At 41.7% G+C, this 26,679-nt stretch overlaps 3 protein-coding genes across 6 annotated transcripts; 1 reads left to right on the top strand and 2 right to left on the bottom strand.

The window, feature by feature from the left end:
• Window positions 1-131: 131 nt before the first annotated feature.
• Window positions 132-12,531, bottom strand: agbl2 (AGBL carboxypeptidase 2). Of its 2 annotated transcripts, XM_049575284.1 has the most exons (23): window positions 12,429-12,531; window positions 11,911-11,952; window positions 10,744-10,870; window positions 10,097-10,270; window positions 9,772-9,879; window positions 8,659-8,806; window positions 8,265-8,520; window positions 7,416-7,817; window positions 7,091-7,233; window positions 6,558-6,717; window positions 6,214-6,340; window positions 6,025-6,125; window positions 5,747-5,859; window positions 5,544-5,613; window positions 5,275-5,424; window positions 5,111-5,191; window positions 4,910-5,008; window positions 4,673-4,763; window positions 1,866-2,018; window positions 1,731-1,761; window positions 1,403-1,629; window positions 1,124-1,265; window positions 132-956 (listed from the first exon to the last, which is right to left on the bottom strand). In XM_049575284.1, exons 2-23 carry the CDS (start codon window positions 11,944-11,946, stop codon window positions 743-745), a joined length of 3,153 nt encoding a protein of 1,050 aa, XP_049431241.1. In that variant the 5' UTR covers window positions 11,947-11,952; window positions 12,429-12,531; the 3' UTR covers window positions 132-742. The 2 variants fall into 2 exon arrangements, with proteins under 2 accessions (XP_049431241.1, XP_049431242.1); XM_049575285.1 differs by lacking the exons at window positions 132-956; window positions 1,124-1,265; window positions 1,403-1,629; window positions 1,731-1,761; window positions 1,866-2,018 and adding an exon at window positions 3,941-4,074.
• An 861-nt stretch (window positions 12,532-13,392) lies between these two features.
• On the bottom strand, window positions 13,393-22,390 carry fnbp4 (formin binding protein 4). 3 transcript variants are annotated; one of them, XM_049573915.1, is made up of 17 exons: window positions 22,254-22,390; window positions 21,584-21,655; window positions 21,357-21,487; window positions 19,748-19,922; window positions 19,254-19,401; window positions 18,980-19,082; window positions 18,530-18,874; window positions 18,191-18,383; window positions 17,834-17,973; window positions 17,647-17,751; window positions 17,185-17,318; window positions 16,031-16,200; window positions 14,977-15,278; window positions 14,728-14,845; window positions 14,405-14,598; window positions 14,052-14,209; window positions 13,393-13,920 (listed from the first exon to the last, which is right to left on the bottom strand). In XM_049573915.1, exons 1-17 carry the CDS (start codon window positions 22,255-22,257, stop codon window positions 13,830-13,832), a joined length of 2,583 nt encoding a protein of 860 aa, XP_049429872.1. In that variant the 5' UTR covers window positions 22,258-22,390; the 3' UTR covers window positions 13,393-13,829. The 3 variants fall into 3 exon arrangements, with proteins under 3 accessions (XP_049429872.1, XP_049429869.1, XP_049429870.1); XM_049573912.1 differs by having other exon boundaries at window positions 22,134-22,273; XM_049573913.1 differs by having other exon boundaries at window positions 14,977-15,254; window positions 22,134-22,273.
• Window positions 22,391-22,647: 257 nt separating this feature from the next.
• Window positions 22,648-25,315, top strand: LOC125887240 (seipin-like). Its single transcript, XM_049573916.1, has one exon. The coding sequence runs from the start codon at window positions 22,656-22,658 to the stop codon at window positions 23,907-23,909; it is 1,254 nt and encodes a 417-aa protein (XP_049429873.1). The 5' UTR covers window positions 22,648-22,655; the 3' UTR covers window positions 23,910-25,315.
• The last annotated feature ends 1,364 nt before the right edge of the window (window positions 25,316-26,679 follow it).

Below are 26,679 nucleotides of genomic sequence, written 5' to 3'. Positions count from 1 at the left end.
TGTTTTGTAGCATTACAAAAAAATAAAATCCATATAACACACAGCCTGTGTATTATTTATAGATAATAGATGTATTATCTGTTTCAGTTATCTCAAACCTTTTTGTTTTGTTTTCTCTTTTGTCATTATGATATTTTCTTTTTATACTGTGTGATGACAGTTTGACATAAAGACTTGCATTTCTGCTGCAAAAAATAACGGCAGATGAAAATACTAGATCAGAGTGATGAGGAGATAAACACTCCTCAAATAACGATATGAAACAAAAATATACTTCCATCATGTTCTCGATGCTATTAGTCACTGTTTGAGGTCTGTTTGAAATTTGTCTTGGTGCGCCCTCTTACTCTGTAGTGGAGTAACGGCACCTGAATGGAGAATTATCGCCACCTGCTGCTTATCGCTGTCAGTCTGCTGACTGACAGATTAACAGCTTGCCCACCCTCTCAGAATTAAGAACTTTTCCTCCTGCATGAATGAGTTTTAATGACATTGACTGGGTGGGCAAGATGTCAGTCTGGGTGGGCCAGGAGATCTGCTTGTGCTTCTATCCACATGACACAAGTTTGACCTGCATCAGAATGAAGTAATAGACAATTTTGTCCCAGCATATCTGTTGTTTAAAACAATTGTTGAAGTTCTAGCAAAAACGCAGTTCTCCTGATCCATCAGAGGAGATAAACATCATCAGCTAGAGAACAGAGAGAATAATCTGTAGCTCCCAGATGATAAATATCATGCCCTACAGAGGGGCCGACTGTGATGACCTTGCGATCATTGCCGTACTTATTTGGCTTTCTCTTCCAGAGCGATAGTGCCCGATGTCCTTAACCTGAGGCCTACCAAGGGTGTCACTCTGAGAACGTGGAAGCTCCATCTTCATGAGGCCTGAAGGCTTTGACCCAGGGGATAAAACACCCATATGTCCTTTGTCCTCCAAAGTCTCTCTGGATAGTCTGAGGACATCAAAAAGGGATAGGGAGCACAGAAAACTTTTAAAAGACATAAAAATGTTGCACAATCATTTCACAATCTTTGAACTCCATTAGTAATGTGAGCATTAACAGAGAGACATAATGAACGACAAAGAGAAAGTGCTCTAGAGGATTAAAAGTCCTCTCACCTTTTTCCTCTCAGGTCTGTGCTGCTCACAACAGGCACAAATAAATTGCTGCTTAATTCGGTTTCTTTCCAGGGCACGTCAGGGCTGAGAGCTGTCTGGTTCTGCTCTCCAACTGTTATACATCTCATCAGTGACGAACCAACTGAATAAATGATGAAATGATGATAGTTAGCTAACAATGACAAATAAACGTTTTTTTCTGTTTTTCTCATGTAAATTTACTGCCAGAAAAAAAATCATTTTAGTTCTATATATCAGAATAATGTGTGCGTATGAAACCTTCTGAGGAGTCTTCTTCCTGTTCCTCACTCTGCCGTTTGGTCTTGGTTATGTCTGCGTGTGAGGTGGAGGAATCCTCAGGCACAAAGTAACGACTAGAGACCCGTAAAGCGTTTCTGTCTCTGAAGATATGCCGGGCACTGAACTTGTCAGAGGTGAAACTTGATAGCAAGCGCTTTGTTGGAACAACGTCTGGGAGCATCTTGACGTACATAGATGAGGGAGACCTGACAAAGCAGAGACATGACACTCAGCGAATATGAATGTACCTCGACACCTTATTATCTACAGTCTACTGATGAGGATACAGTGTCTCTGTGAGGCTCACCTGTGAGGTGCTGTGAGGGAAGGTGGCAGCCCTGAAAGAGGAAGACAAGTTTTACTACTAAAGAGATAATTATATCTCATCTCTAATTATAATTTAGAGATAATTCATTTCCATCTTGAACTACAGTCATCATACCTCTGTAGACATTATAGGAGATGGAGGATTGTCGGGGGCAGCGATGCTGTGGCTGATTGTAATGCATGAAATTCGGAGAAGTTGGAAGGAGAGCACTCAGGTGCAGCAGCTGAGAGGAGCATCTCCACTGTCCTGTATCCACCCCCAGGTCCTCTGTGACAGAGAGCCAAGAATACTGTTCACTGCTACACAAGACTTTCCTCATGCACTGATCGCTCAGAATAAAGTCGCCCGACCCTTCGGGAGTCTTTTTATGTCTTGTATGAAGTACTCAGCGGTGGGATATATGAAGGAATACTTCACCTGGGTAATGACTATTTGTTACTCATGGCATCTTTGAAACTAAATTTTTTTGACATGCCCATGGACGTCGGAACTATTTTCTGAGGGGGGCGGGATTTTTGTTGGGAGGGGCGGGGGAAGCACGCACACTTATCAATGATTAAGGATTTGATTTGAAGTTATTTTATAATAACATGCAGTTACAAGAGAACTAGACTAGATGAACACGGCATTTTTATTGTTAAGAAAATTAAACTTGGATAACTAAATCAAGCCATTTAAGGAACATAACATTATTTGTAACCTTGAATGTAAAAAGAAAAGTCTGCGCTCCTGACTCAGGGCCGAATTCACAAAAGGACTGCGTGGCTTTTGCGGCCGCTAAACCGGTAAAAATGGAGCAAACAGATCCCGTCTAATTCACAAAGCACGCGCAGAGGGTGAAATGCTCCACTAACTGTGCTGCCAAGCAGACTGCGTCTCGGTGCTCCGGTGTTATTTGCACGTATTTAAATGAGGAAATATGCATATATTTGGCGGAAAAATTGCCCATTTCTATGCAAATGAGCCTCATTGATAATCAACGTCTAATTCACTAACACCAGGGCTAATAGCCACACGCAGTTTGAGTGAAGTAAATAAGGTCTTTAGAAAGCTGGTGCAAACTGGGCGCTCCTCTGTGGAAGTCTCTCGCCCAGACTTTCCAGTGATCGTGGCAGCAGTGATCGTCTGTTAAATCAGTCTGTAAATATTATTTTGACATTATTATTATTATTATTATAATCATTATTACTTTAATGGCACCGAAGATACTGATGCGTTGAACAGGTGACAGTCTACGGTCGTTCTCAAAACGCACTTCTGTCACGCACTTCAAAAGCAACTTTCAATAATTTATTTTACGAAACGGGGGAAACAAACGTGAACAAAAACGGTTCCATAATTCATATTAAATTTAAAAGATAACGAAAAAACAGCTACAAGTGAGAGGGAATAGTGATAAAGTGGTCAAACTTGGTCAAATCCACAGCCTCAACCCATCCGACACTGTTAGCCTGACTCACCAGCAGACATCACTACATGAGGGTATACAGTATTCAGCACTTTGCCAAACAAAGTCTAATTAATACCAGCGCTAATAGCCACATGCAGTTAAGTGAAAAAAAAAACTTTGCCCTGTGGCTAACTGCAATTAGGGGGGCAAACTGCACTCAGCTGCCAAACTTTGTGGGCGTGTTTGCGCTGGTATATCATTAGCGCAATATCCTTTGTGAATAGGACGTTAAGACGGAGCAAACTGCCGGTGCAAATGAGGTGCAATTCAAGGTGCGATCAGCGGCCGCAGTTAATTCCTTGTGAATTCGGCCCTCAGAGCTTTCATGCATTTCCAAAAGTGGACATTCTCTCAGTTGCCCTACTGATGACGATTTTAAGCAGGGTCGAGACATCGCTTTCATCCATAAGGCCACTGTGAGCGTTCATAATGGCCAAATGTGTTAGTCTTCCCTGCGTCATGGTTTTGCGCAGCCAGGTTTTCAGCCTGCGCAAGGCTGAGAAAGAGCGCTCGGATGCAGGGCAGGGCCAGACAGAGCTTAATGAGCTTCTCCACCTCCAACAGCATGGAGCGGGTTTGGGGCTGCAAGGTTTGCAGGATGGACACAACATCCTGGATGCCAAGGCTACTGTATGTAGTCAGGCAGGTTGCATATTACATCAAAAGCACAGATCTATGCATTAATGATATGAAAGAGATAAATGTAAGTCAGACAAATTGAGTTTAAATTCAGATTCTTTATTTTTTTTTAAGCGTAATGCAGTGGGTAGGGAGGCTGGGGTGCGGATGAGAGGGGGTGCGGCCGCACCCCCCGCACCCCTAGTTCCGACGTCTATGGACATGCCTCCAAAAAAGGTTTACATTCCTGACGAACTGAAGTAAAGGGAGACCGCATTTAACAACAGCAAAACTATACCACAAATCACAAACTCTCACACAACTTGTGCAGTACAATTCAAGTCTCATTTATCCAATTGTATGCCCAGTACTTTCCAAACACATTAATTTTCGCTAAAACATTACACTTTAACACACGTCAGTACAGACAGTCTGATGCATGGCTGAGTAGTGTGCCTGGACACACACATGCGTTTGTACTCTAATTCTGGATAGTGATAAGGCTTTAATACTTCTACTTTGTGTACTTTAAGTACATTTGGATCCTAGCACTTTTGTTCTTTTACTGAAGTCAAATTCTGAGTGCAGGACTTGCACTTGTGCGAAAGTATTTCTACACTGTGGCATCACTACTTTTGCTCAAGTACAAGATCTGAGTACTTCTCCCACCTCTGAAATACTTAAAGTGAACTTAATGATTCTCTATCAACATCTTCTTCCTTCATATTTGGCAGTCAAAGGCAATATGATTAACCATAACCTATATAATACAGTACTACGATGCAGATCAGTGGCAGTGGTGATTCGAACACTTAGGATGTTAGAAAGGCGGTGCTTCCAAAATAAACGTTACCTTTGTGAGGTGACACAGCTGTGTATACGCTGAGATGTGGACATGCCTTTACTTTGTGATGTGGGCATGCAGCTTTCACGTTTTCATCGTCCTAAAACAAAGAAATAACCAAACATCCAAGTAAAGAATACAGACTGTGACTTTAAATGGGTATGTGCGTCAGTGTATGTTATGACTGGCTTAGATTGGGTGAGAACAAGGTGATACTGTGAGAGAATTCATTTGGGTAATGTTCACCTTGACAGGCTCGCAGCCCTGCCACAGAGTCACCTGACTGACCTCCCCAGTGTGAGTGGTGGGTGGAGGGACCGCAGCTTTTCTTATCAGGCCATTTACCTTCACAAAGAAAGAAATGTTGAAAGAACAGCTGAGGAAATCTTCCCACTTCCATGTCTAGCTGCGTCTATCTTCTAAATGTAATCACACTCTATTTCATACCTGCCATTTTTTTCTGTGTCTTCCAACAGGCCTCTCTTGAATGCTCTCTTTAACTACGTCCCCGTGGGGCAGGTTGGACTCCTGCACAGACCGTTAGCTGATCAGTCTATTTTAAAGTCAGTAACAAGGGTGTGCTTTAATTAATAGGTCATTAAGTCTCTTACAATGGTTTTTATGCTGCTTTGCACCACCTTTGGCTGCGTGCTATTCTTCACTCTCTCTGGTCGCAGCCTGTTCCTCTCTTTATAACTCCTCAGGCGTTTCTTTTTCTTCCTCACTGGAGTTTGCTGTGGAGACCAGGAGCACGAGGTCAACTGAAACGAGAAGACATGATTCAAAATGGAATTTTAATGCGATATTAACTCTAAGAAGAAAATGAAACAGTCATATAAAAAACCCTATTCCATGGAAGAGCAGATTTATGTCAGCGTACCTCTGTTTGTGGCTGGTTCAGTAAATGGACTGGGAGTCCATCAGAGTCTGAACTATCTGACCCACCGGTACTGTGAAAGCCAACAAGAAATATTCATTTTTACGCTGAATGACGGCCATTTTACAGAAAGCCCATATTGTCTGGTTTGCATATGTATTTAAGATAATAATAATAATAATAATGATAATAGATGACAGTTTCACCTGGTTTCCAGGTCAGACACAGAGAAGTTACAGTCAGTGCCCAAATCTTTTCCCAGCCTGTCTCTGACCTCCTTCCTCAACAATGCTCCCAGCTCCGTCAGACAGTAAGTGGTCTGAAAAAAAAGCAAAGAATAAGTTAGTTGGCCACATTTATTTAACTATTTAATGACTTTTAAGCCCTAGTTTTACAAAATTGGATTTAAGACATTTTAAAACTTTTTAAGGACCTGCAAGACACCCTTGAGTTGAAATCGTAGACATGCTGCTTTATCTCTCACCTTTGTTGGATCTGGGTCACAGTAGTCCAGCAGGGTGTCACAGAAGCAAAAGCCGAGGGACTTCAGGTCTCGAGTGGTAAAGTGAGTTCCTCTCCTGTTGCCTAACATTCAAACACATGATAGATCCTCATATCAGAGACATGCACACATAAACACTCACAGACACACATTTGGGAAGTCTGATCTCACCCAGAGTCGATCCTCCAAAGGTGGCCTCCATAGTGTAGCTGTTTTTGATGCCAAGTCTCCACATGGCGATTCGTCCTGTTCCCTCTTTGCTCTTCTGCACCCGAAACTTACAACTCTTGAAGGAGAACTAGTGAAGAGAGCGATTCAGATGTTGTGGTTGAGATGTTGGGTAGGCACAAATGAATATAAAGAAAGAGACACGCTGCCTCTGAATCATGATGAAGTGTTCCACAGTGTGGTGTTATGAGTAACAAAAGTGTTGAATAAGCAGTGTCATGATGTTTTTAGAATCCCGATGTTACCCACATAGGTTTGAAAGAGTTCTTTAAATACAGTGACTTTACCTTATCACTGGCATTCTTGCTCATCATTAGTGGAAAGACTCTCTCTTGAAGCTTCAGTGCAGCATCACCTCGGCTGTGACAACCGTACATGAAGACGTTGTTTTTACGGTTGTGGCCATGAAAGTCACAGTAAAGAACCACGTCCATTTCAGCCGTCAGCCTGGGGAAATTTTATCGTATCAGATTTTGGCCTGTCAAAATCCCAAATTGAAAAACACACAAGAGTAATAGAGAGTGTGCAAATACAGCATGAGCTATGTTTGGGAACAACAAAAAGGAACAAAAAGTGGAAGAACTGATCATTAAGTCGTCTCCATAAGCTTTAAATGAACAAATTAATTTGCCTTTCATCTGACCTGCATACTGTTAACAATTTACTGTATAAGCAGACATATCAATTGATAATACACTTAGGAAAAAAAGAGGGGAAGATCAGTGCAACCACTGAATTGCTGAATTTTTACTGAATTGCAAGTTCTTTAATATGTAGTATGTGTTTTAATGTGTTTGTTCCAGCATGTGCACTGTTATACCTTTCCACCATGTTTCGGGTGTGCCACACACAAGGGAAGGAATCCCTGAGCAATGTCTTGTAGTTTCTGTTGAGGTCTCTGCCTGCCAGAGAGCAGCGGTAATTGCCCACTATCACACCATCTGGGTTCAGCATTGGCACCACCTGCAGCACCACAAATCCAAATGAGAAAAAAAAACAGTGTTGATAGCAACAACACAATTTCATCATCATTCTATTCATTCACCATCAGCTTAATAAATTACTATTCAGATATCTCACAAATTGGAAGGTCAATGACCATGATAATAAGACAGATAAGAGACTCTGAGCTTGAGGTCCTTCACCTTAAAGACAAAAGTGTCTCTGAGTAGCTGAGCATCCTCCGTGTCACCGAGCAGGAAGTCGAGGAACCCCTCCATCATCCAGGACGCATTGGTTTCCCCAGGGTGCACTCGGGCTGTCACCACTACAGCCTTTTTGGCCTTACCCTCCACCCTGCCGCCCCCCCGGGATGTTACTGTCACCACATACACGGCGTTCCCAGCAAGACTGTGGCACAGAACCCGCAGTGTGCAGTATGACGCAACTGCTCTGTTGGAGGAAATGCACCTGAGGTAGCGCTGCAGGCGTGAATAGGTGTAGGGGTAGCAGTGGGCCAGGTAGCAGGTGTCAGAGTCATAAGGGAACTGGAGAGTCCAGGTGAGTGAGTACAGGGTGATTGTGTCGCTGTTGTTGTCCTTTGTATTCTAAATAGAGATGGAGATCATGGTTTTTAAAAGAGATCCTGCTGCTTATAATTACAGTTTAGTGACGGACCACAGAAGTTTTCTATACATTTTAATTTACTTACTATAGATCTCAAACTTAATTTTACCACTAACCATTGAGGAATTTTCCCACCTAAGCACTTAAGTACAAAAATCAACCTGCAATATTCATTTTTGATTGTCGTCTTCACTCTATTTGTGGAATTTCTGGATGAAAGGTGGCAGCCATGTAACATTTTACTCCAGTTTATATGAAGCAGTGCCTGTACTACCCTCCCTTGTTCCCTCACCTCGATTTTATTCACATAACTGAACATGACAGCTTCTGGAAAGGCAGAAAATGGGCTATTAAATTACAGTTTACTGACAAAAAGCAAGTTGAGTTGCCAAGTTAATTCTCCAACTCCTGTCAGAAACTTCACCTACCCGATTGCAGTTACGGTAGTATCTGATGTTGGAGCCGATGCGTTGCCATCCAACACCTTCCTCATTGGCAGCCCTCTCAGAGTACAGGAGGGGTCTCATACCGTGTGAATACAGGCTGCTGCTCTTCATCAAGTTGACGATAGTGAAGCGGTAGGTCACTCCAGCCTTCATATTCTTGACCCTGAAGTAAAACCACTGCGTGTGCTTTTTGGTGTAAATGTCTGTGCGCAGGGTAAGCTCATACTCATAGATGCCCCTGAACAGACAGACAGACAGACAGACAGACAGAGTAACTTAACCTGGAGCCATATTAGATATTAACAAAGATGAAAACACACAGTAATGATTGAAAAGCTGCAACAACTTATCACTAGGTCAGGCTGCAGAGACTCACACTTGCACAGCCTTCTGAAGGTTCCCACTCTCAAAGCGTGACTCAAACTCAAGGGTGAAGTCTGTCTGATTGCTGTAAGAAGTAGCGCTTTTAATGGGCCCCCTGCTTCCTCCGACACAGGAGCAGGTGAAATAAGGACGTTTAAGGGCTTAAACCAGAAAGAACAACATGAAAAGAGTCAAAGTTAATGTTATGAAGCTTTCAGTAAACATGGACTTGAGGTGTTTTACAGAAAGCAGTGGCGGCGTGTATCATGTGTATCTAGAAAATTATTAATTCTTAGTATCTATGATAACAATGCAGAGGGAGGACACTAATGCCTCACCACAATCCCCATAATATAACATATGAAACAGTCAGCAAGACTTGTACATTGTTATAAAGCACTTAAATTGTAAAATCAATATGAAATTCACATTTTGAAGCATTTAGGAGTTAGTTTGGGTTTGTCCTCACTAGTATACAAATGTTTGCAGTCGCCTTTAAATTTACACTAACCTTCTAACCTGTGGAGGATGAAGTAACTCAAACTCCTTATGTTCAGAAGAATTTGTCAACAACACCATAATGACACACTGTACTCCAACTCATAAATCTTGAAACTCTAGTCCCAGGTCTAGACAAGCAAGTCCAGAGTCAAGCCCCAAGATCAAAACTTTGAGTTTTGAATCCTAAACAAGTCATAAATTGCTCTTGATCAAATGTTATGCCAATTTACAACAGAGTCAGAATACATTAAATTTATGGATGTCACGAATCCTTGTTAAAATTTGTATTTGTTAAAAACAAGTTTGTTGGAAGTATTTGACTAGCACGTTTTGCATATGGCAATTCATGTTTGTTGACCACCACATAGTTTTTGTACGTGAGCAGAATTATCTCTGGTATTTTTTTTTTTTCAAAACTAGTGCTCAGTAACGTAATGTTAGTTCTTCATGGTTCTCCCCTGCAACTTGATTTGATGCTGTCTGATTAGTTCAAAGAGAGTGGATCATCAGGGGAATTAAATGTTGAGTTCTAGTCATGTGACTCAAATCCACAGCTCTGCTGCGTAGCCATACTGTACATGTGACCTGTTGTTCAAACAAAAAAGCCTCTGGTGTCATTAGTTACCATGATCAATGCAGTACACCACTTTCCCCCTCTCTTCTCCTGCTGGCATCGGTGTCCTCTCATGTCCGGTGTACTGGTAGAAAGGCTCTGGCTCTGGGGGGTCCCATTCTACAACACACAGTCTCTGGGTGTCATTACATATTGACAGTAACAGCAAAAGGACATACCAGGTTTTACACTGTATTTAATTAATTGATTATTTTGTTACTGTGTATGTTTTGCCTGAAGCATCTGCTCACAAATTTGAGTCACCGCCTTCTTTTGGGCTGATTAACACCTTTATGCATATCAGTAATATAATGGTTTTAATACAATTTTCAATTACCTATGTGATGGATGATATCACTGATGACCTCACACTCTACAGGCCAACGGGGGTGGGAGATAGCTGGGAAGTTCACCAGGTCCAGCGGTGCCCTGAGACTCAAAATAGGTCTGCCACCATCAAAGTCTATGAGCAGCTGCCTGGTCCGCAGAGTCTGACTTAGCTTTAAAGATACTGTGTAGAGACATGAATCACACCTTCAATTACTGGTCTTTAGTGCTCCTGTTTTTCCAGAGAACTACGGATATGCATTTTTCATCAGCTCTGCTTGTTTACCTCATCTAGACCAGACAGGCTTATTCATTTAAGAAGGGATTATGCTGCACCTGATTGCTCTAATTATCTCAGTCACAAAAGAGCTTGTTAAATATATAATGTTAGCATTAGGGAGGAGATACCATAAATGCCACAGCTTGACACTGCTGGTAAGGAGATGTGACAGGAAAACCCAAGACTGTACATGTCAGCAGTAGCATTCCCACTCCACATCAAACATAAGACAGTGGTGTCAAAAGATGTTTAACAGCAACAGTTCAATACAGATCTTTGTGGTGGAGTTACATTAACTACTTCCAATTCACATTACAGTTACAGGCTATATATAGTTCTCATATATCTTATTCCAAATGCATATGAAAACAGCTTACACAGCCTCCTCCCTGCCAGTTCCTCCTCATCTTCCTCTATGTTGGAGTCATTGGTGTCCAATTTATCCAGCTGGTGGGTATTCCACCAGTTCCTGATAGCAGAGATGGCTGGTGGTGTTTTCTCTGCCTGATTGGAAAAATCATAAAACATCATCAATATTGCATCCTAATTACTATAGTAAGAAGTGTATTATCTTGCTCCCTGTATCAACCCAGGCTTGTAATAAGGTTAGTGTAAAGATGAATTCTGTTATTATCGTGAACCAATATGGGTTTTTGAAAACACTTGCATTACCTGGACTTTTCTCACTGAATATCAGCTATAGTAAATTTGAGTCTTCTTGCTGGTACTAAAACAGATTAAGCTTTCCATACATGGCTATCTTATCCTCCTGAGACCCGAACTTTTGTTTGGTATGCATTTTCAATTTTTCCTAGCTATTTGAGATTAGTAGGACCTTATAAGTATAAAAAAGTATACAAAGTCAATGATAATAAATAAATAAATAAATAAAGTTCCAGTATCCAATAATGACAGTAAAGTCCTAATGTCCTCAAACGAGACAGTAATAAAGCCCCAATGTCCCTCACAGGCTGATGAAAAATTCCCAATGTCTGCAAATGAGTACTTTCTTATTAACAGCATCTTAACCGTTGCAAAAATTGGTCAAATTTGTTGGCATGTCAAACTACAAACATTATTAATCATAAATAAACAAGTTTCAGACATTAAATTTGATCAGGTTTTGTGCTTTGTCCACTTTTGTGTCGGGATCGGCTGCAGACTAACTTGGCAATGAAGGCTGCTATCTTGTTTTTACATGGGTTAGTGTATTGTGCTCTTAACACTACTACATGTACATAGCACAAACAATTGTCCGTGAATGAGGACAACAGGTCTAAGTTAAGAAGAATGATGTACAAGGTCCAGTAAACCCAAAGTGTGATGTCCTAATATGAGGACAGAGGGTCTCAGGAGGATATATATTTTGTTGCTTATTGAAAGTCACTGGGAGTAACACACCACTGTCTAATGATCCTGTTATGGTGATGAAAAAACCCAGTGTAAAATAATATGACTTCAGCCTGTGTGTACAAAGATAGTCTAAAATAACATTGATATTTTGAGTAAGTTGACAGACAAAAAACATGCTAGAAAAAACTTACATGTAAGATATCCAGAGTGGAATTTCTTCCAGGCATTTTTGGCTGCAGAAAAGTAAAAAGCCAGACAGATAAAGTATTCCTCTCTCCATAAAGTACACCGTTATAATGTAAACTAATGTAACTTCCCTAGTTTGCTAACGTTCCAACACAGCAGCTCATGCAACAGTGCAATTTCCGTCTTCAGCACAGGACACCTGCTAACCTCTAACCCTAACCATTTAACTCACAAAACTAAACGACGTTTTAAGGGGTCTGGTCTTACTGGGTCACAGAATCTGATGGGTCACAGATTACAGTGTTACACCGGCTTCCTAGTATTTCTACATGAGTTTAACAGGTTAAACTCAGATTTATAAGCTTCTGAGAGCACCACGGCTACCACATTTATGAATTACTGCCTTTTTCCTGTGTTGCTGACATTTTTTAAGCGTCTTCAACTGACTAACTGTCACCGCGCTGGTCTTGACTTGTACTGTATTGCTTTTTAAAATATTTATCAACGTCTGAAACCCACTTACCTCGCTTACATTTCACCTACACTTTCTTAATATACACAGGCGCGAAAAGAAAAGTTGGCGGCCACTGCGAGTGGAGGAATCTTTCAGTGCCTTACGTTGCCAGGCAACCACCCGTCTCACAACACCGCGGTCGCCATGGAGATTCCTTACCGTTGAAGCTGTTCAGATGTGCAGGAAATGCTTCTCAAGTGTCGTGAAACGTGTGACTGGCGTTATTGATTAAACTCATAGACATATATACATGTATATATGTCTATGATTAAAATAGTGACAAAGCTGCAGTACAGCAGTGTTATGTTGTGTCTGTGTGTGTGTGACTAAAATGTCACGGGGATTACTCGCTATTGTGCTGATACTCATAATTTTCAAAAAAACAGGCACAAAGTAGAGTCACCAATTCAGCATCTGACCACGTCTCCCCTTCTGTTCCTGAGTTATGATGTTGAGTGTTTTTGTGTTACATTATGTCACAGTGAAGTTGGTCTTTTAGATATAATATGCCATCACTTAATCATTATATTTTATTAGACATTTATATATAATTTTGTCATAATTAGCATATGAATTCTTAGGTTATGGCTAACAGCATGTTTTGTGAGGTCACAATGACCTTGACCTTTGACCACCAAATTCTAATCAGTTCATTCTTACGTAAACGTTTGTGCCAAATTTCGTGTCAAATTCCCTTAAAGCCTTCTTGAGATATTGTCCACAAGAATGAGATGAATGCAAGGTCACAATGACCTTGACCTTTGAACACCAAATTCTGATCTGTTCATTAGTTGAGTTCAAGTGAAGGTTGGTGGAAAATTTGAAAATAAGACATCATCATTTTGAGATATCATGTGAAGAAGAATGAGAAGTACATGCCTCCTGCCATGAATATCTTTAGCACATAGGGATAAAAAATAAAGACATATGATGTAAAACACAAAACAAAAATAAACAAAAACACAGGTGGCTTTGGAAAAACAGTTTAATAACTTTTTACAAAATGTACAAGTTCAGTGACGTTCCCTCCCCTTCCAAAAACATGGCTTATCCCATTATACATCATATGTACACAGGTATAAAAATGCTCAATAAAATAGACAATCCCTCCAAACAAACTGTGGTGGTCATCTATGTGTGGTCTGTACAAAATGGTGGTGAAGTATTTCTGATGAACCAAGACTTTTGGCACATTTACAGTCGTGGCTTACAAAAACAAGAGAAGGACATTCCAACCCTTCTGGTGAATGGCCTGCCATGTAAGGGCCTCGAAATGTCTCCATCATGAACAAGTCAAATGGTAAAGAAAGTTCTTAGATCATTTAACAAAAATGATGATCACCGTATAGTAATGATTGGAGTGGATTAAAAAAAAAAGCTAACTGGGCGGAGTGCGACCCAGGTTGGATGTTACGTGCTGTTCGCCATCTTCCGTTTCTTCAGTCGGTCCCGCCAGTTATCAGGAAGTGCCTCAAAGTTGGCATTCTTGGATGCTTTCCCTCTGTAGAGTTAAGGACAGTCAGTCAAAGGTTACATAGATGGAAAAATAGCAGAAGAAACTGAGAGAGTGATCATGAAATATTTTAGCTACATCCTTATAACTATTAAACGCTTTAGTCTATTCAAACATACGTCACGAGCTGCTGTTGCTTCCATTCCTCGATACTCTTTTTGTTGAGCTGATCTCTGTCCTCGTCGCTGGAGCTGCTCTTCTCCTCTTCATCCAACTCCTTCTGGATGCTCTGCCACTTCTTCACCAGGGAAGGCATTTTGATCTTACTTTTCTTTGACTATAGAGACAAAGAGAAAAAAAATCAATGCAATGGATGAGAAGTATGAAACGTAAAGAAAATCAGCCCAGTAGGTTTACAAAATGGAAATAAGGACACTTAAAACTGAACATTATTGGTATCAAAACACATTTCTCTAACGGCTCTAGTGCCCTCTCTTAACACTTGGTGTAAAATGTTAATTCCAGTGCTAACCTTATCCTTTTTCACTTTCTTGATCTTGTCTGTGGGCACAGCTTTGGCTCCAGGAGGTTCAAAGGGCGGCTGGGATGGTGGCAGTGGTGGTTGAGGAGGCAGGGCAGGTACAGGTGGGGCAGGAGGTTCACAGGGGACCAAAGGGGCAGCGACAGCCGGCACACCCCAGTAGGCAGCTGCTGACATTAGAGGAGCTGCAGACGAAGAGACACTGATATTGGGCTCTAGTCTTGTTGTGTAATAATGCTCTTTACACAAATAGGCATTTTTGTTTCTAATATCATTAATGTATAATGCAGATGTTGTGTAGTGACATATTTTACCTGCGCTGACAGCAGGCTGAGTGTAGAGAATGGGACTGCTGCCAATAGTAATGGCTTTACTCAGCTGACTGGCTTTACGTTTCTGACCCTTCCCCAAGGATCCCAACGTCTCCGTAATCTGTGTGAGTGACAAAAAAAAAAAAAAAAAACATAAAATAAGTTAAAGGCTGATGGCCCCTTTATTTTGAGTTTACACATATAGCATTATCTAGTACACTAATCAAACAAGAAACTTCATTACTCCCATACCTTCACGCTAGCAGTGCCCGGAGGTAAAGGAGGCCTCCCGCTGCCGTCTTCCTCCGTTCCAGGGGCTGGAGGCTCCCCATCGTTATCATCATCCATCTCCATCTCCACCTCCATGATCTCTCCATCGCTGTCAGGCGGTGGAGGAGGTGGAGGAGGTGAGCCAGGGGGTAGAGGTGGAGGCGGGGGGTAGTGTGCAGGTGGAGGTGGGCTGTCAGGAAGAGGAGGTTGAGGTGGGAACCAGAGGGTTGATGCACTGGGCTGAGGAGGTGCTGGTGGGGCTGCAGATGGAAAAGAAGACAATCCTGTTTAAAACAAAAACAACAAAAAAAAAAACTTATGAACTTGAAATAATGAGATTGTTTGTACTGACATGTTTTAAATATATAAATAAGGTTTTAGTGAAATGCATGTGTTAAGGAAGTACTGAGCAAACGGCTGGATAAATGAGACAATCATACTCTAAAAAGTGTGAGAGTTTGTATAAGGATGTTTTGATTTAGTTTTGTTGTTGTTAAACATGATCCTCATTTACTTCAAATCATGAAGAACATTTGCCTTTTTTGCATTCTCGGTTCACTGTGGAAACATACAGGAAAAACGTTTTCTTCATGTGGGATTTATACTTCTGTGTCGAATCAACGCCGTACCTACAGCGTAGGCTCTGCATCGACGTAGAGCCCACGCCGTACTCTACATCGTAGCCTGATGTGCACTTACCCAGAAATGTAGCTACACGTCACAGCAGAAATCTCTGCTCGTTGCTAGGCTAATTTATACAATGTAAAATACCATAGGCTTGTGCTAATAAAGTTAGCATAGTATATTTGTTTGGAAAACATGTTTAGTATAAGACAGTTGTTTTGTCAGTGAACCTTGTGAGTTGTAATAAGAGTCAAATTTTGTAACATTACCTTTGGTAAATGTTGCTGTTGTCCCTGGCTTCATATGAGTAGAGGTCTGCTAGCTGCTAGGCTCATACAACGTAAAATGTCATAGGCTTGTGCTACACTTAACAGGCAGGTCTAAGGAGCAGCAATAGTGTTGACAGACTGACCTGTGACTCCAACAGCAGATGCAGGCGCTGTTTTGGTGTCCCCTTGACTAGAAGTCTGTAACTGGCTACCTTGGCTGCCTTTCAGGTCGTCCTCCTTGTCATCCTCTTTTGGGAATTCCCACTGGGAGGCACTGGTCCGGTCGTTCACATAGAAATACCGCCTGTGCTCTCTAAAGAGTGGGACAACAGAGATAGAAGGCAAGAGTCTCAACGACTGGCCTGGCAACTGGCTGAGTGGCATGATACCCTGGGACAGTGGGGCAAGGGAGTGGACCTAATGGCCACAGTAGGGGGCAGGAGTGTTGGTATGGACAGCGACTTTAGCCGTCCAAAAGAAGGGCCCAATTAGAGTGTAGTTATGGATGTGGATAGGGAACCCACCTTGCTCTCAAAACAAAGAAAGCAAAACAAATCATCTCTAGGTTCAGCAACTCACACCATGGTTGTCACATTTGATCCGTTTTAGACAACCATTCCCTCCCAGACACAGGAAGACGCCAGGGAGGAAGCACCATCATTATCATCATCATCAACAACCATAGTTCAGAAAATAAGCACACAGTCAACTGGTTTTACATCAGAAAGAAGGAAATTAAAAAAACAGGAAGACATATGAAATAGAGTAGGTCTGACCTGCTGGATTCCCGTCATTGCTCCATCTTCACCTTTTATGTGATGCGACACTCCTCGCTTCCGGGGCACCACTGTCTGCATTGCATTCTGGGGGTTGTAGTCCTGTAAAGTGCACAGCTCTCCCACGCAACCAACCTTCCTACCATACCACCCCCTCCCAAAATTTTCCACTGACTGGACCCATAATCAGTCTACAAATGCCCTCACAAACAAAGGGCTTAAGAGTCTGTGTTATGGGGAACAGGGAGTTTTCTCTGTGGCAGGTATATTTAACAGGAAGCAGGCTGGCCCAGAGTGGATGCTCCCTTATCAGTACGGGGCAAGGCACAGTGCCAGGATTGCATCACAGAAACCTGAAGAGTCTGTTTCTGGCAAGTATTTTGATCCTCTCAGACTGGTTAAGCTTCTCCCCAAGTCATGTAACAAAGTCTGCAACCTCGGCACTGAGAGGGGTGTAGTCACACGGTAAGATTTTTGGGGGACGAGGGAGTTTAGAGATGTGAAAGGTAAGGAGCGCGTACCTGTCCCAGTGGCAGGACCAGCCTTTAGGGGTGGCGTTAAGTTCGTAATATTTTATGTGTTCGGCAGCTTCCTGAAGCCTGCGGCGAAGATAGACCCCATTCAGAGCGCCTTCCCTCCAGTCAGCAATCCGAGTCTGGAAAAAAACAGAAGAGAAAGGGGAGGGACAGGAAACAAGAGTGAGATAGAAGCCCAGAAAGTAGAGGTAAGGGGGTAAAAAGACATAAAGACAAAAGAGCCACAAGATAGATGAGTAACACAGAAGAGTAATTACAGTATGTTCCCAGAATGACACCTTGTGATGGATTATTATGAGAATTTTAAATATTAACTACAACCACATGACTGTGTGCAAAATGATATGAAACAAAATTAAGCATTAAATATTTTACAAGTCGCACTGAGATATCTACAACTGGAGGCCATGATAATATTGCTCAGAAACTAAACCATGATCCGCTCACCTCAGTTTGTAGCAGAAGAAACTGAAAGTTTGAGATCGCCTTTTTGTTAATTCCCAGGAACTCCATCTTGTTGGTTAAGGTGTTGGCCAGCTCTCCAATCTGAAACTACATTTTTTAAGCATTTAAAACATGTCTTAAAAGAGACGGTCGAAATTATTATAGTTAGTAATCATAACATTGTTGTTACCTTGAGCTCAGACGTTTCCACTTTTAGCTCAGCTGTTTCAATGTCTTCTTTTCCCGGAGGTTTTGTAACCGCTTTTTCTTCAGAATCATCCATTTCCTTGTCCTCTCCTTCTGCAACGCTCTCTAGGACTTTAGAAGGTGCTACAGTACACAAAGGAGGCATTTAGGTATGCAAGAATTTTTGGATGAAAACATGTAATAAGTGGGACGTTTATGCATTTACACCTGCTCCTGTCCTTCATGCCATCCTCCAGTAGCACTTGTTTAAAGACCCCTTCCTTCCCTTTTCTCACATCTTAAAAACCTGCATACACATTCTAATGTCAGTGCAAAAAACGGTAAAATCATTTTGACTCACCTGTCTCTGTGCTGTCTTGTATGTCTGAGCTTCTGCTGTTAGAGTCGGGGCTAGGAGCACTGGGGAAGACAGCCTTCCATCTATTTTTCTTCACTAGAACGCCACGAGAACCAGAGGCTTCTTGGCTTGTCTCAGAGCAAGGACTGGAGCCCCCTGCACTCCCATCACCCTCCTCCAGTGCCCGGAGCTCAGCCTAGGAACCACACAACAGGTTAGAGCTAGGTCACACTGATAATATTACATATTTTGAAACGGCACAGCTGCACACTTTAAGGTAACTCCTGCTCGTAAGCAAAGATGCACACTGGAGAAAACAACAACGCTGTTTTAAAAACCCACCTTTTTCCGCTCCAGAGCCAGTTCCAGCTCCATTGTGTCCTCCTCCGTCTCCTCCTCAGCATCTGAGTTGTCTCTCGACTGCTTCTTGGCACCAGGATCTTTCTGGACAGTGGGGACTGGGTCAGGGTCCCGCAGAGGAGTAGAGGGTGATCCCACAGGGCGAACACCTTCTCCATCAGAATCCAAACTGTTTTCAGTCTCATCCAAGCCTTTCAGCAGTCTTTTTCTCCATTTTTCTTCTGCTTCCTTCACTTCAGAGGGGATCAGAGGACCAAGCAGAGACGCAGCCACTCCACGGCGCTCCTCCTCTTCACTTGTGAGGCCTACAACACTCTCAATGACCTCCTTTTAAACAAAAAAAATATATATATAGGATAAGACTAGGAATAACAGTCCTTAAAAACCACAGAATTAAATTGATGTGTTGTGTTGGACTTAAATGAAACTTGCCTTCACTTTGGTTTCTTTCGTTGATGGCGGAGCTGCAGCAGATGCAGCATTTTCTGTGGTGTTATAAGCTGCATGCACTGTGCCATTGCCATTGACACTAGAGCTACAGAAAAAAAATACAAAATGCTTTAAACTCAGCTGAATTTCAGTACTGGAGGCCAAGACATGTGAAAAGAACTCATGCAGATAATACAGTGATTTTATCGGTCTTCAAAAATAAAAGATGCTGTTCGCAGAGCTGTGATAACACCGCCTCTGATTCAGTGCCTCCCACCTGTTGGCGTAGTGCCCCAGGCTTTGCACCTGATCAGCTAGATAGTGTGGCAGCTCCCAGGAAACCTCATTTGTCAGAGTGTTCCAGTAGTAGTGGCAGCCTGAGTTCTCATCCCAAACCTCCTGCCAGTCTCCCATCTCTACACCCACTGCAAAAAAAAAGAGCATTTACATGAGATGCTTGGAAACAAATCATTGGGTGATATACTGCATACAATATTGATCTTACTACAAACAATCTCCTAAATTTAGGCTAGATCATGAATGAATCAATTATTAATCTAAATTAATAAATTTCTGGTGTCTTTATTCAAAGTACACCAGCAGCATTAAATAACAAAGCCAAAAAAGCATCAATTGGTTGTAAAGACAGCTATAGTTAAAATGAGACTGCTCTGTTTAAGTATTGTAACACAGACACTTGAAAAGAAAAATGTCCATTGTCAATCAGGAGGACATGAACACTCTTATCTTAAATACAGCACAGACAGTTACCTCCAGCAAGTGAGTACTCAGTATTGTACTCAAACTCTGTGCTTTGTTGGTTCTGTCCTTCACTTGCGGCTGGCTGCTGAGTGTTAACCTCAGGTCTGGGTGGGGCAGTATGTGGGACCGTAGGATGAGATGCGGCATCATCTGAACTTGGCTGAGTGGTGATTGCATCGATTTCCTGTGGTGGGAGAAACGGCAACAAGAATTTATATATATATATGTATATATATATATATTTTTTTTTTACAAAACTATGTTTTCAGACCTTAAAATTAACCACAGTGTTCTAATCACGAGTCTTTATTGAAATAATGTGATTTATCAGTGAAAAACTAGGCCCAGGTTAGAAACCTAAATTGGGAAAACTGAAAACTGCAGTAAATTTTGTACTAGCTTACCACCTATAATTGTCAAGGATGGATTAGGCAGATCAGATCAGAACAGATCTAATAATGGTCTCTTCTTTCAGTTCATAACCATTTACTGTGCTGTCTAATTGTTTACGTTAGATTCTTAAAAAGGCACTTTGTAGATGTTAATTTTTGCATAACATGCTGTCCTCTCACTTATTCAAATGATATAATAAATAGAGAAAATTATATTTATTATATTCTTCATGTGTTTTGCTGTGTTTTTGGACTGATCTAGGTACACTCTTAAAATGTACTGTTTAAAGGAATACTTAACCCACAAAATGATCTGTTGCATATCAGTTAGTCATGCTGTGTTACTTTGAATTCATGAGTAAAACTTATTTATTCTTGCATGCCTCCATGGAACACAGCAGGCATATTGATTTACTGATTGGGGGCTATGTTTCACAACAGCAACACTGTATTTCCAATATGTCCATTTACAAATGCTCACACACCCCCTGCAGCATAATCCAAGACTCATTTATACAGTCTTAATCTCAGTGCTTCTCAAATACATGCATTTTAGCCAAAACTTCACTATTTAAAACTGAACTTCAATTGAAACTGATTGATGCTCTCTTAAGGCCTAACTCCAAAACTAAGATTTTAGCAAAAATGCATGTGTTTTGGAAGTACTGCGCATAAGAGTAGATAAACGTGACTTGAATTACACTGCATGAGTTGTGTGAGAGTTTGTAAACAGATGTTTTGATTTGTTTTTCAGTTGTTAAATGTGGCCCCCAATTAACAAATCAATATTTTCGATGGAGGCATATGATAAAAAATAAGTTTTGTTCACAAATTCAAGGTTGTTAGCATGACTAATTAATTTACAAATGGTGGGTGAATGGGTGAAGTGTGCCTTTGATTCAAATCACACCAAACCAAACCAGGAAGATTCCTACACAGGTCTGAGCCTGATGAAGGTAAATACCAGGTTCGTTATTCACTTCAATTACATACAGGACAACTAGGTTAATGCTTTTTATCTCTTGCTGTAATGAACCATACAAACATAAATGTTCTGCAGTATCTTACAGTTTCAATTGTAAAACTATGTGTAAATTATCTTATATGTATTAACGTACTTATCTTAAGATACATGTCTTAAAAGAAACCTTAAACTCAACATAAGCAATGGTTAAGACTCCAGTAACAAACACAGAGGAATAAAATATGCAGCAGATTATACTCACAGCCATGAAATTGGCCAATGTACTGTCGATGTCAGCTGACTGGTTGTGTTGAGAGTTAGCAGTAGAAGGCTGACTGTCTCCAGCATCCTCTTCATCACTATCCTCATAGGCTCCGAGCAGGGACAAGCCCTCTACAGGTGCAGACAAAACAACGTGGCTTAATCAGCTGCTTTTCCATTATCTGACAAACACAAACATCTCCTCACGTACACACACAGTTACGCTACCTGTGGCCTTTACTGCGGGAGTCTTCATGTTTGGGAGTCTCACGAATCTGAGTCCATCACCTTCCTGTTCATCTGCAGAAATGTCAGTCACTAGGTTAGCCTTGAGCTTCAACATCTGCTAGCCAGAAGCTAATGTTATTCTCTCACATGGACACCATTCTCACACTCATGGATGAAGCAAATAAAATGTAATGGTATTTGTACTAGGTAGGTAAATGCCGATTGGGTTAACTGGCCACCCATTAGTCATAAGCCTATTTTGGCATACTTACAAAAACCGTTAGCTTGCTAGCTTAGCACGCTAGCTGAGAGCGTCTGGTCGCTTACGTTTTACAAAATATGTCTGTTTCGTTTCTTGAGCTAGCATTTAGCTATCATTTAGCTATTTCTCGTTTAGGGTGTTTACTTTGCGCCAGACATTCGGCAGCTAAATTTCGTTGAATGAGTCGTTTTTTTACCAGATGGGCCCATTCTTCACACCTCGAGCATTTAGCATTCAGCTAGCCTGTCGCTAACAAGCCACTGAGGTAACGTTAATATAAAAGAATACCATCGGATCCCGACGGTGCTTCTTCCCTCTCTCCGGCATTCCCACTGCGGAGCCCGGGAGGTGAAAGCTGCAGGATCGTTCTCCGACCGACTGCTCCTCCTGTGAGGCGACTTTTCTTACCCATCACTGTGTGTCAGTCTGGGGGCCTGCTCCCTTCCCTGGCGTCGTTGCTGCGGCTCTGCTCCGCTGCTCCGAGTCCGAGCTGGCACAAAAGACGACATCAACTTCCGGTTCAAACGGTCATGTTTTGTGTGTAGCCGCAGCTGTGTTTCAATGCTAGCTACACTGCTAACCGGGCACCCTCCCAGAAAGTCAGGTGGAAACCATCCCCGTCTCACCTGTAGAAGCCAGAGGTATTTTGATTTTGTCGAGTTAGCTTACCTAGCCTGTGACCACATTAGCAGCAGCTAGCGTAACAAGCTAAACTCGGAACTTTGTGAGTGTGCGCGGCTAGTTGAGCAGACTTGTGATGGGAGGGTGAAGATAAGCAATTTCACAGTTTCTGAGGGGAGCCGCCTACTCATGTATGAACATAAAGACCCACCACGGAGGCAGCAGGCAGAAGGAGGGACAGCTGCCCAAACCAGGACCAGAGCAAGGTCCGGACCAGAAACGATGGGGAGTGCAATGGCACCGGTTCTACACTGGCTCCACGATGTGGCAGCCGTGACTCTTCTCAAGGCCCGGCGGACTTTATTCCAGGCTGGCGTCCTGTTTTGCGTCCTGGTTCTGCTCCTCTGGGTGTCTATCTTTCTCTATGGGAGCTTCTATTACTCATACATGCCCACTGTGAGCTTCTCCACCCCTGTGCACTTCTACTACACCTCTGATTGTGACACCTCAGAGTCAACACTTTGCTCATTCCCCACAGCCAACATCTCCTTCATGAAGAATGACAGGGACCAAGTGATGGCCAACGGTCAGCCTTATCGAGTGTCTTTGGAGTTGGAGATGCCCGAGTCTCCAGTGAATGAAAACCTGGGTATGTTCATGATCAAGATGTCTTGTTACACCAAGGGTGGGAAGACTGTCTCATCAGTGGGCCGGTCTACAATGCTGCATTACCGCTCCAGCCTTCTGCAGACCCTCAGTACTTTGCTGTTCTCGCCTGTCCTTCTGACTGGGATGGCCGAGCAGAAGCAGCTCATAGAAGTTGAGCTCTTCTCAGAGTACAGGACGAATGCTTATCAACCTTCTGTCGGTGCTGTCATTGAGATCCAGTCCAAACGAGTGCAAATCTACTCCTCTCAACTCCGCATCCATGCTTACTTCACTGGTATAAGATATGTTCTGTACAACTTCCCCCTGACTTCTGCAGTGATCGGCGTGGCCACCAACTTTGCCTTCCTGAGTGTCATTGTGCTGTTCAGCTACCTGCAGTTCATATGGGGCGGCATCTGGCCTCCAGACCAAGTGAGAGTCAGGGTTATGATTGGGGACAACACCCGCATGCAGCAGAGGAGAGAGGAGGCTCGGAAGCGCATGGAGAGGGAAAATTCTCAAAAGGAACTTAGCGCTCCTCAAGTGATTGGATCTGTGAATGAGGCGTCTGATCTCCAAGGAAATGACACGGTAGCGGAGTCAACGTCAAAGAAATCCTCAGAAAACCCAGATGCCTCTGAGGCTGATGCACCAGATACAAAGGAGGAAGAGGGGTCTCATGACTCTAAAGAGCCTGAGGAGAGAGATGACTCCGACATGTTCGATGGATGCCACCTTCCACAGCAGGGTGAGACATCACTCCGACAGAGACCTGGTCCGTGGATGAGCCTGTGAACCATGCCGCTGCACACAGAGCACCTATAGTATATGCTTAATGTTGCATCACTCTCCAGCAGATTGAACATAATTCGGCAGATATTGATTGACTCTTGCAAACCTACTTTTTGAGTCAGCATAAATGCATATGCATGGAAATATAATATCTGTGTTGTTTAAGCTAACAAACCACTGCTTATTGTCCTGTGCTGAGAACACTTTACCTCATTGTAACTTTGAACCTCCTCTTATTCCTTTCTACTTATTGTCTACAGTCGTATAATTGCCATCTGAGTTTTGATGATGCCCATAGCAGGAGACATTCCAGCTTTGGCTCGTCCAACAGTATTGCTTAGAGGAATGTGGTTTTACCATCAAGTGTTATCCAACATTTAAACACACCCTATTTAAAGTCAGGTGAACCTGCATGTTTCTCACATCACGGCCAGCCTGCAATCACTGGATGCACACATCCTGACAGTCCTCCATGACAACACAGGCAGACAGTGACTCTCTTGATTACTAGCTCAAACAGTAGACAGTTAGACAATTATGTTTTTGAATGTAGCTGTTGCATACTTGAAACTAATTTTTAAGAGTTTTAGGAGATATCTAAGAATGTTTCACACCCTTTCATAGGTTGCCCACAAACAAGTCTCATGATACTTTTTCATAGAGGCTTTCTTAGAGTGATTCGATTTGGAACATGTGCACAAAAATGTGTCTTTGTATAGCTTCTAATGTAACTTCCTAGAAAAAGAAGTGCAATGGGTCCAGCCTGAGGGGCATAAAGAATTTGTTGCAATACTATTACTTTTCGCCTTGCAAATGGTGACGGTCTGTCTCAGTTTAATGGGTGATTTAACAGCCGTGGCATATTCAGTTAAAGCCTCAACGCTTTAACAGATTTGCTGCTCATTTTGTCATCATTATTCCTTTGTATTCGGTATCTGTTACAGTGCAGTGTAAAAATGGCAAGTTATTGTTGGGAAAATGGTATTTATTGTGTTTTCATAACAACAAAGCACTAATATTTTTTAGATGTATCTTTTAAGTAATATAAGTCTGTCAGCTAAACATGTTTGTTTTTAACATTAAGGAACAGCATAAGAAGGATAAGTGAAGCTTTGAAATGCTGGTTGGTAGAGCTACTTAACTGAGGGCGATGAAGGAATTGTGGGAATATAGCTCAGCCTCCAGACATTTTACCTTCACTTTAGGAGAGCTTAGGGTTTAAGCAAGTTTATGTAAGAGTTTGTGCAAGTTGTGTTTATGTAGGATTCTGTACCAAAGATATTGTTAAATATGATGCTCTCAATTTCTGTCACCTTGGATTCTGTCATGGAAAATATCTTTGCAAAAATACCCCCTGAGTTATAGGTGTTATTTATGTGTTTAACAAATTAAATAAACATACAGCAGTATGCACTTCTCTTTCTTCATTGTCATGTTTACGTTTGGGTGTAGAATATTAAAGCAGCTCTAACTATCAAAATTATATAGAGAGAAAAATCAGATTTTTGTGCTTTAAAGTAGGTTAGCAGATGATTTAGGTTAAGTCTTACAACAACTTTTTATTTTTATTTTTTAAATTTATGCATCCTATGTGACATTTGGAGACCCAAATCTAAGACTTAGATGTGAACATGTGTGGTTAAATACATGGAAAAGGTACATTTACTTCTTAAATGTTACATTTGTCAGGATGGAAAAAGCATTGAGAAAAATATAGGCTATAAGTAAACAAAAGCATCTTCAAAACAAACAGGTATGCAATAAGACGTCCCTCACTACACCTGATTGTTGTATTAAATGTCACCTTCACAGTGACTAACAGCTCATAATGAACGTTGTTGGGAATACGAGATATTAAACAGATCTGTTTTTATAAACATCACTCTCGCACTTAAGATAAACTCATCACTGTTACTGAACAGTAGAATGTGATGTATCTTTAGTATATCATCAAAAAATGGAAATATATTCATGAGAATCAATCAAGGGTGACACTGATGCTGATACGAACTGGGTCAGTACTGTTTTCGCATTTACAATGGCCTTTGCTGCAGACCTTTGAACGTAATACCAAGAGTGACATTTGCACTTTAATGTGCAGTACTGAAAAATGCTCAGTTAGCGATACTGTATTTGGGGCTTTGCTGTGGTAGGGGCCACCATTACAGAACCAAATTGTTAATCATTGATATGCACTGTTGAGCATTTGAATGATTAAACAGAAAAATGTCTTTATGTGTTCGTAGAACCTCTGTAAACACAGTAAAGTAGTTGTTGTAATACAGTAGTTCAGTGTGTTCATGCTGTGTGAAATGATCACATTTCCAGTAAATGGGCTGGTTTGCAGCCCATTTTAATTGCTTCTCCTACACTTTGGTAAAAAGCATTCAGAATGCCTAAAATGATCCATTGTGGAATGACATTTAATCATGTTTACAGAACATTTTCCTGGTATGCAGAGGAATCAGAACACGGCTTTTATGAACTGTTTCAAATCTGAACCTCATGGCAATGATATTAAGGCCCATTAGCAGCCTTTATTCAAAGCCACAGCCCCAATCTATCAGATGAATTATGCATTGGTCTGGATAAGGAGTGCACTAATTGATTTAAACCATCCATCACTTGTATTAAAAACCTCTGTATTTAGCCTCAGTAGGTACAGATATTATCGCAGACTCGGCTGGAGCAAGAATGTGTGTAATGGATCCTTTTCTTTTTCTCAGTCCCTGCTGTGCTGACCTGCTGTGTAGTCAATATATTAGAAAAATGT

This window comes from Epinephelus fuscoguttatus, linkage group LG4 (genome assembly GCF_011397635.1).
Source record: "Epinephelus fuscoguttatus linkage group LG4, E.fuscoguttatus.final_Chr_v1".
Taxonomy (NCBI): Eukaryota; Metazoa; Chordata; class Actinopteri; order Perciformes; family Serranidae; genus Epinephelus; species Epinephelus fuscoguttatus.
This window is presented reverse-complemented; position numbering and strand designations above follow the sequence as displayed.